Genomic DNA, 8,955 nt, shown 5'->3' with positions numbered 1-8,955 from the left:
CGGCGTGAGAACGGGGGCCGGGGCTGGGGGCCACCCGCGAGGCCGGGCTCTGCCAAGGGGCCCTGGCGCCCGCGGTGTTCCCGGGACACTCCGCTGCCGGGTGGCAGCGGTGGCCGCGGCGCCCCAGCGTCCAGCCCTGGGGGTCTGCGCCTGGCACGGGCCGGGCAGGGGCGAGCGCAGGTGTCGAGGGGCACGCGGGCCGCGCTGGTGGCCAGGGCCGCTCCTCGGCACGAACGAAAGGCCCAGCGGTGGCCGCGCGCCTGGTCGCCAGGTCCCGCGCGCCGGTCGGGCTCCCTCGCGCCCTCCAAGTTCGCAGCCGGGGCCCGGCGCGCGCAGAGACCCGCCGCCCGGTGCCCGGTGCCCCGCGCCGGTGCTCGCCGCCCGGGCCGCCTGCCCACCCGAGGTGCGCGCGGGGCTGGGCGCCGGCGGCGCCGGGGCCGGGGTCGGGCGGGCAGAGCGGGGCGCGCGCCCGGCGCGGCGAGGAGGGGGACGGCGCGGGCACCACGTGCTCGGGGGCGGCGCGCGGGGCGGGGGCCGGGGCGGGGCGGGCGCTCGAGGGGCTGCCAATCACCGCATCAACTTCAAATTGGGTCCGAGCGCCCCGCCGCCGAGCCCAGGGCGGCCGCCGCAGTCGGCGCGCGATCGCGGAGCAGCAGCCACCGGCCCCGCGCGCCCTCCCCGGGGCCCGCGTCCGCGGACATGTCCTTCCCGCAGCTGGGCTACCCGCAGTACCTGGGCGCCGCGGGGCCCGGCGCCTACGGGGCCGAGCGCCCGGGGGTCCTGGCGGCCGCCGCCGCCGCCGCCGCCGCCTCGTCGGGCCGGCCGGGCGCGGCGGAGCTGGGCGCGGGCGCGGGCGCGGTCACCTCGGTGCTGGGCATGTACGCGGCGGCCGGGCCGTACGCGGGCCCCAACTACAGCGCCTTCCTGCCCTACGCCGCCGACCTCAGCCTCTTCTCGCAGATGGTGAGTGCGCGGGGGGCGCGCGGGGCGCGCGGGCGCGGGGGCGCACGGGCCGGGCCGGCTCCGAGGCCGCGGCAGCCGCAGGCCACACTCGCCGGCGCCCCGGGCCGGGGCTGCGGAGGACTCCCCGTCCGGGGACCACCCCCACCCCCCGGCGACCCCCTGGGCTCCGGGCCCCGGTGTCCCCCGCGCGGGCTGGGCGCTCAGAGTCGGGTCGGCGCTGGCCTCGGGGAAGCCCCTGCGGGCGAGCGGAGTCGCCGGGTGAAACGGCTTCGTAACAATGGGGTCGCTCGGGGCCTGGCCCGAGGGGCTCGTCGGCGGCGCCGGTGCCCTCCGCAGGTCTTAAAACGGAATAATGAGAAAGGCCGGTGGCGATCTGAGCTGGCGCTCGGAAACCGTTGGCTCCGACTTCCGGGAGTCGCCAAAGTTTTCCAGTCTTTCTGCCGGGACGGAAAGCGCTCCGGGCCCGCGGCGCAGGCGAGCGCGGCCCCCGACCCCCGCCTCGGGCTTGCACTTGGGGGTCCGCGGGCCTCGCTCGGGCCGGCGGGGCGGGCAGCGGGGCGGGGGCGCGCGTCCCCCTCGGGCCGAGTGAGTCCCCTTCGCGGACGCGCGGCGCGGGCCCCTTCCCGGCGGCCCGGGGCTCCCCGCCGCCTTCCCGCAGGAGGAGCGGGGACGCCGGCCGCAGGCAGGCCGGCCCGAGCCGAGGCCGCGCGCCCCGGGAGCTGGCCCCGCAGCGCAGGGGAGAAGCGGGTTTCCCTGCAGGCCGCCGCCAGAACGCCGGCTTTGGGGGGAACCTGCCCCCATTTTGATCAGGAGCGGGGGGTGCCCGGAGAGTGATGAGACATTGACAAGGTCGCCTTTGGAAGCAATGCTCGGCCGAGAAGAGGCCCAAATAGCTCCCTCACAATCGCAATCAAAATGATTAACAAAAGTGTAAAGTACGTTTTGCAAAGATTCGGCAAAAAAGAAAAAAAAACCCTAAAGAAACAAAAACCCCAAATCCGAACAACACACAACGAAATCTGCCCGGGCAGCCCCGGCTGGTTGTTCTCTCTCCACACTGACCCGCTGAGAAAGCCGCCTCTTCTAACTTCGTGGCAGTCAGCGAAGTTCTGTGCTAACACAGCGACTCGACAATTTTTACGTGGTGGGTTATAATTTTTAACGGCAATTTTGAGTCAGGTGTGTGTCATCAGGGAGGCCTGTGTGTATCGGGGTGTGTGTGGGGGATCCACCTCAGTGTTTTCTTTTTGCATTGTTTTCTGGAGGGATGGGAAAGGAGCTTTTAAAAATTTGAGGGAATGCGATCTAAAATAACCTTAAAGAGGTGTGTGTGTGTGTGTGTGTGTGTGTGTGTGTGTGTGTGTGTGTGTGTGTGTGTGTGTGAGACCTTCTTGAACTCTTCCGTCTGTCTGTTCTTGGAAAGTCAGCTAAATCCGAGCCCTGATTCTAGGCCTAAATTTCCATGCCCACTTATGGTCTGTATTTAGAGTACAAAGATAAAATTGTGAGTGAACGTCTGTCGGGGCAATTTATGGTAATAATGAGGCCTAATGAGGTTGTTAGAAAGATAAAACGTTATTTACCCAAAAACCTGATGGGATAATTTGACTTGCTGTGTTTTACTACTGATGATAAAAAGAATATTGATTGCAAATAAATCACGGCCTCTAAATGCCGACTGTTTGTGCAGCCCACTCGAAGGAGGAAGGATCGAAAGCAAACTTTGAGCTAAGTGGCGGGGAAGCCGCCCGGGAACGGGTTCTGCTCCCGTTCCCCCAGCCCTGGGCCCCGGCCCCCACGTTAATATTTTACTTCTTAAGCCTCCTTTTGTATTTAAAAACCAAATGGTGTTTAACTGCGGTCTTTGATGGCGGTGTTAAAATTTTAAATGCCCAGTCACTGATAGGCACGGTTCTGTGTGAACCAGGCATTCTATGCAGATGCCTCTGGGAGCTTGCTTTCGTTTTGAATTACTTTGGGATTTAGGCCCCAGGAAAAGAAAAACTGGGTGGTGCCTTCCTTTGGGGCAGGCCAGGAGGGCGGGGAGGGAGCTGGGCTGCGGGCCTTCCCGGCTGGAAATACTTTTTCTGTGCTCTGCTGCGAGCGTGTCCCCCTTTGCTGTGTGAGCCGATCCTGGGGGCTGGAGCCGGGTGTCCAGTTGGGGGCAGGAGCCCAGGAGCCTCACCGGGGACCTGCTAGGGAAGGTTTGCTGATGGCACCCAGAGAGGCGCGCTGTTTCTGGAACTTCTGCTGGAGTGACAAAATGGTCTGTTAGAAGGTCTGGGATTTGCGGGGAGCAGCTTCCCAGTGGGCAGGGGTCGGGCAGCCCCCAAGTGAGGGCCCAAGAAGGCCCTTCCTGCCGGGTACTGCCGCTGCCCAGGACACTTTGACCTTTTGGGGGTCTCATCTCTCTCTCTCTCTCTCTCTCTCTCTCTCTCTCTCTCTCTCTCTCTCTCTCTCTCTCTCTCTCTCTCTCTTTCTCTCTTCCCCCCCCTTCTCTGTGTGCAGGGCTCCCAGTATGAACTTAAGGACAACCCCGGGGTGCACCCTGCCACCTTCGCTGCCCACTCGGCACCCGCCTACTACCCCTATGGGCAGTTCCAGTACGGGGACCCAGGGAGGCCCAAGAACGCCACGCGGGAGAGCACCAGCACGCTGAAGGCCTGGCTGCAGGAGCACCGCAAGAACCCCTACCCCACCAAGGGCGAGAAGATCATGCTGGCCATCATCACCAAGATGACCCTTACGCAGGTCTCCACCTGGTTCGCCAACGCGCGCCGGCGCCTCAAGAAGGAGAACAAGGTGACGTGGGGCGCGCGCAGCAAGGACCAGGAGGACTGCGGCGCGCTCTTCGGGAGCGACACGGAGGGCGAGCCCGAGAAGGCGGAGGACGACGAGGAGATCGACCTGGAGAGCATCGACATCGACAAGATGGACGAGCACGATGGCGACCAGAGCAACGAGGACGACGAGGACAAGGCCGAGCCCCCGCGCGCGCCCGCCGTGCCCCCCGCGCTCTCCCGGGACCCCGGCTCGCCGCTGGCGGCCGCCGACGCGCTCAAGCCCCAGGACTCGCCCCTGGGTCTGGCCAAGGAGGGCGCAGAGCCGGGCAGCACGCGCCTGCTGAGCCCGGGCGCCGCCGTGGCCGGCCTGCAGGGCGCCCCGCACAGCAAGCCCAAGATCTGGTCGCTGGCCGAGACGGCCACGAGCCCCGACGGCGCGCCCAAGACCTCGCCGCCGCCGCCCGCCGCGCCCGCGGGCGCACCCCTGCAGCACCCCGCCTTCCTGCCCAGCCACGGACTGTACACTTGCCACATCGGCAAGTTCTCCAACTGGACCAACGGCGCCTTCCTGGCGCAGGGCCCGCTGCTCAACGTGCGCTCCTTCCTGGGCGTCGGCGCGCCCCACGCGCCGCCCCTGCCCGTGCCGCCGCCGCCGCCGCCCCTCGCCGTGGCCGCCGGGGTGCTCCACGGGGACAAAGGCTCGGCCCGCAGCAGCCCAGCGCTCCCAGGTATCCCGGGCGCCCGGGCCCCTCTCCGGGGCCGGGGCTAGGGCGGGGCCGGGGCCCCCTCCCACTCGGAGTCGGGGTCGGAGCGCGGGCCCGCCAGCGCGCGGGAGGAGGGGGCGCGCGTGCTGGCGTCTCCGGGGTCCCTAATGCTCTGCCTCTGCCCTCCTAGACAGAGACCTTCCCCGGCCCGACTCGCCGGCGCAGCAGTTAGCGTCCTTCCAGCCGCTGCGCGACAAGTGAGTGACCCCGTGCTGGCACCCGGGGGAGGGGGACTCCGGGGCTTGGGGGAGGGGGGGTCGCGGAGGAGGGGCGGGGCGGGCGCGCGGCCGTTCTCCGCAGCCGGGAGCCGCGGGGCCGCGGCCCGCGCTGACCGCCCTGTCCCTGTCTCCTCCCCGCAGCTCCCTGGCCCCGCCCGAGGGCGCGCCACGGATCCTCGCCGCCCTCCCCTCCGCCTGATCCGGGGTGGCCTCTTCACTTCTGCGGGGGGAGGGGGGAGGTGCGGGAGGGGGGCGGGAGGAACGAAGACGAATATTCGCCACCGCGGAGACGGGACAGTTCGGCCACGACCACCGAGACCGCCCCGGGCCGGGCCGCGCGGCCCCAGCCGAGGCCCGGGCGGCGGCTCCCGCGCGCGCTGGCCACCCTTGGTTCGGTAATTGCCCCAAGTGCTGTGTTCTTTTTTCCCCTTCTTTCCTTTCTGTATATAGAGTGATTTCAGATTGTACATAGCGCATCAGCGAACTGGTCTAAATCATATATTTTTGTCTAATAAACTAAATGAAATGGTCAAGCGCCGCCGCTGTTGTGTGCCCAGCCGTGTGGACGCGGGCTGGCCGCACGTCTCGCCCTGCGCGCCCCGGGCTGGCCGACCCTGCTGTGCGCACACTGACCGGCCGCGCTTCCCGGGCTGGGCAGCCCCAGAAGGACCCCCCACGCCCATCCCCTCCCTGCCGACCCCCTGGTGTTTCGCAAAGGAGAATGTAGCATTTGAAATCAATTCCGAGCGTGTGGCCAGTTTGTGGGGGACGCGAGTCCCAGAATTCACTGGGACGGATCCGTTGGTGCTTCGGAGCCATCGAGCGCGGGGGATTCCAAGGCGCCGCGGGGCCGGGGCGCGCGGGGGCGTGGGGCAGCCGCTGCCTTCGAGTGGGCGCGGCGAGCCGGCTGGGCTGGGGGGTCACGGGAACCCAGGGGGCGCGCGCAGCGGACGGTGCTGCCGGGTCTCCGCGGGCGGGGCCGGCCGGGGCGGCGCGCGGGGGGCGCCGGTGGGAACGGGCGTCCGGCTCCCCCGCCCTGCGCCTGCCCGGGCCCCGGTGCTGGCGAGAGCCGGCCAGCGAGGACAGGCGGCGCCCCCGCGCGCCTCTCCGGCCGCCTGGCCCGCCTGGCCCGGGCCGGGGCGGCGAGCGCGGGGAGCGGGTCAGTCGGCCGGTGGCCGCCGGCCTGGCCTCGGAGCAGCGGCCCCGCGTACCGATGGACGTTCTCGGCGCGCCCTCTATGGGCCGAGAGCGCGCGGGGCGCGGGGCTCGGAAGGCGCCCGAGCGCGTCCCGGGCGCCGGCCTGGGGGTGGGGGTGGGGGTCTCTGGGCGTCTCGAGGGCGCGGCCCCGGCGGCGCGCGAGGTAGAGCTTGGCGGCGCGTTCCGGGCAGAGCTGCTGATTGGGGCGAGCCCCGTTTAGGTGCCCGCCCGGCTCCTGGGTGCGCACAGAATCAGGGGTCACCTGTCCCAGCCGGGAGAAGCGGGGTTCCCCCCTGCAGAAGCTCTAGGCCTCGGGATCTGGAGTACTTCTGGAAGGGGCTGGGATGTGGGCGCCCCTTCGCCCCGCCTTCTGTTGTACCCAGGGCTGAATTGCAGGGTGCCCCTCTTGGGTGGCGTTTCTGGTGCCCGCCGCGCTCCCTGAAGCTGGTGGCGGGGCTGGCAGGAGGGTCGCCTGGCTGGGCCGCGCAGTCCACTGCTCAGCTGTGCGGGCACCGCAGCCCACCCAGCTCCTGAAATGTCTGGGGCAGGCAGAGAAAGTCCCTCAGCCGCCGGACAGCTGACCCTGGCTGTGGGATTGTGTGTGTAAAGTGCTCTCCAGCCAGGTCTGGGGGAGGTTGGGTCCTGTGGCCATTGTCCCCAGGGCCCTCCTGTTTGTCTGTCTGGGGACAGGCCCTCGCAGAGGGTCCCCTGGGCTAGGGCAGCGCTCACCCATGGTGTGCGGCGGGGGGGGCTGTGGGGGCGCTTGGAGGTCAGCCCCCTGCCTGCCCAGCTCAGGTGTGCTGTGGGTCGCCTCATCTTTCCTTGCCGGTGGTCTCTGTGGGGTGAAGTTCCTTCCCCCTGTCAGTGGCTGGGCCTGGCGTTAATCTCCCCGAGCGAGGGAGCGGGTGTGTGTCTGGGTTTCCGTGGCTGACGCTGATGAAGGTGCCCTCGAGTCCTGCCCTGGAGTTTCCTGGACCTTGGGGGCGCAGGGGGGTTTCTGCCCCCGCTCCCCTCTGGCAGGATGGCTGCAGCTGTGCTCCCGGTCCCTGCTTCCCTTCCGGATGGTCCCAGGCGGCTGGGCCTGGGGTCCTCACACACAAGCGTGGCTCTGGGGGGGCGGCCAGGGAGACACCGCAGGCCTCGTCTGTCCCGGGAAGCGAGGGCTGGAGACACTGGCTGGTGGGCAGAACCCTGCTGGGCGTGCAGGCCCGGCCACGTCTGCTCCCCCACTCCCGGGCCTCATCACACAGCACTGGGCAGCCGTTCCCGCCTCCCGCCCCGGGTCTCAGGGACACTGGCCCCCAGGAGCGCCCTGGGAGCCCCCTTGGGAGATGTGGCTTCTCCTGGGGGCGGGGATCCTGGGACCCCAAGTCCAGGTGGGGTGGGTGGGTGGGCGTGCCTGAGGGGCAGTCGGGAGAGGCAAGGGGCCGGCTCTGGCCACTCGGGCTCCTGCTGCACCCAGCACGAGGCCGGGCAAGCCCCAGGCGGCCGGCTGCGTGTGGAGGCGCCCGGCCCTGGCTGGCGGCTGAGTCCTCGGCCGGGCTGCGCCTCCCTGGGGCCCTGGCGGGGACGGCAGCAGGTCTGGGCCCAGGAGGACAGTTGGTTACTTTGCACACGGGAGAAGAGAACGGCGGCCACGGCCGAGTGAGGTGCCTGGGGCCCGAACTCTGGATTTCTTTCCCTGAAGGCCGGGCAGCCGGGTGCCCTTGGGTCTGTTCAGTCGGGTCGCCAGGGTGGGGGGCTGTGTGGGGACCCCAGCCTGACTACTCAGCTCTGGGCGGCTTCAGTGAGCAACTAGGCAGGAGGGCAGCGACTCCCCACACTGCCCGGGCCTGCTCCTGCCACCCTGGGCCCCGCGAGGCCCCGCAGCTGAGCACGGAGCTCAGAGCCCGTCAGGGAGTCCAGAGTCCCACGCGTCTCAGCACATTCACGGGAAGAACAGTCGGTGGCCGACCAGGTCGAACCCGAGGCCAGAGACGAGGCCTTGCAGGGAGCACCGCCCTGCAGGGAGCACCAGCTCCCCGCCGAGCCCCGGGGCGCCCAGAGACGGGCTGGAGGACAGGCAGCTCACAGCCCCAGCGGGGTTCCGCGTCCCCCCTCTCCTCGGCCCCCAGGGCAGCGGGAGTGACCGGTCGCAGCTGCCCGCAGCCACAGCGCTGCCGCTTCACTCCGTGTCCGGCTCGTGTGGCAGGAGGTGAGTCCGAGCCGCCTCCCCCTCCTCCTCCCCCTCCTCCCTCCTCCTCCTCCTCCTCCCCCTCCTCCTCCCCCTCCTCCTCCTCCCCCTCGTCCCCCTCCTCCCCCTCGTCCCCCTCCTCCCCCTCCTCCCTTTCTCCTCCTCCTCCTCCTCCTTCTCCCCCTCCTCCTCCTCCTCCTCCTCCTCCTCCCTTCCTCCTCCTCCCCCTCCTCCTCCTCCTCCTCCCCCTCCCCCTCCCCCTCCTCCCGTGCGATCTTTTCCACCACTGTGGCGAATCCTTCAGCCCCATGAACCAATAAAGCCACGGTCCCTGTTTGAGTTGATATATTAATATTTACTGAGGATTTGCAAGGTCGGGGCTAAATGTCAGCAGATTGCCGGGCCAGTTCTGCGGGGAATAATTAAACCAACCTCGGCGGTTCAGCCTCCTTACATCTTTATTAATCTTTCCCCCCTTCCCCGTCTGAAGGAGCCTGTTGAAATATTGCTTTTGCCACCTTAGAGAAGATGGGGAGGAGATCAGGGGACGGCCACTGCGCCTCCGCCCGCCTGTGCCTGGCGGTGCCGGAGGAGAGGCCAGAGCGGACGGGGCTGCTCGGTGCAGGTCACTGTTGGCTCTCCCTCGCTCCTCCCTCTATCCCGCTCTCTCCCTCTCCCGCTCTCCCTCTCTCCCCCTCACTCTCTCCCCCTCACTCTCTCCCCCTCTCTCTCCCCCTCACTCTCTCTCCCCCTCACTGCCTCTCCTTCCTCTCTCCCTCTCTCTCCCCCTCTCATGCTGTCTCTCTCCCTCTCCCTCTTATCCTCTCTCCCGTCAGCTGCTCTGCCCCGGGCTGCCC

At 68.7% G+C, this 8,955-nt stretch overlaps 1 protein-coding gene across 1 annotated transcript; it reads left to right on the top strand.

Moving 5' to 3' along the window:
* Window positions 1-529: 529 nt before the first annotated feature.
* IRX1 (iroquois homeobox 1) lies at window positions 530-5,257 on the top strand. The gene is made up of 4 exons (XM_055117907.1): window positions 530-963; window positions 3,472-4,474; window positions 4,641-4,707; window positions 4,870-5,257. Exons 1-4 carry the CDS (start codon window positions 700-702, stop codon window positions 4,925-4,927), a joined length of 1,392 nt encoding a protein of 463 aa, XP_054973882.1. The 5' UTR covers window positions 530-699; the 3' UTR covers window positions 4,928-5,257.
* The last annotated feature ends 3,698 nt before the right edge of the window (window positions 5,258-8,955 follow it).

The sequence above is a fragment of the Sorex araneus genome, chromosome 1, assembly GCF_027595985.1.
Source record: "Sorex araneus isolate mSorAra2 chromosome 1, mSorAra2.pri, whole genome shotgun sequence".
Taxonomy (NCBI): Eukaryota; Metazoa; Chordata; class Mammalia; order Eulipotyphla; family Soricidae; genus Sorex; species Sorex araneus.
This window is presented reverse-complemented; position numbering and strand designations above follow the sequence as displayed.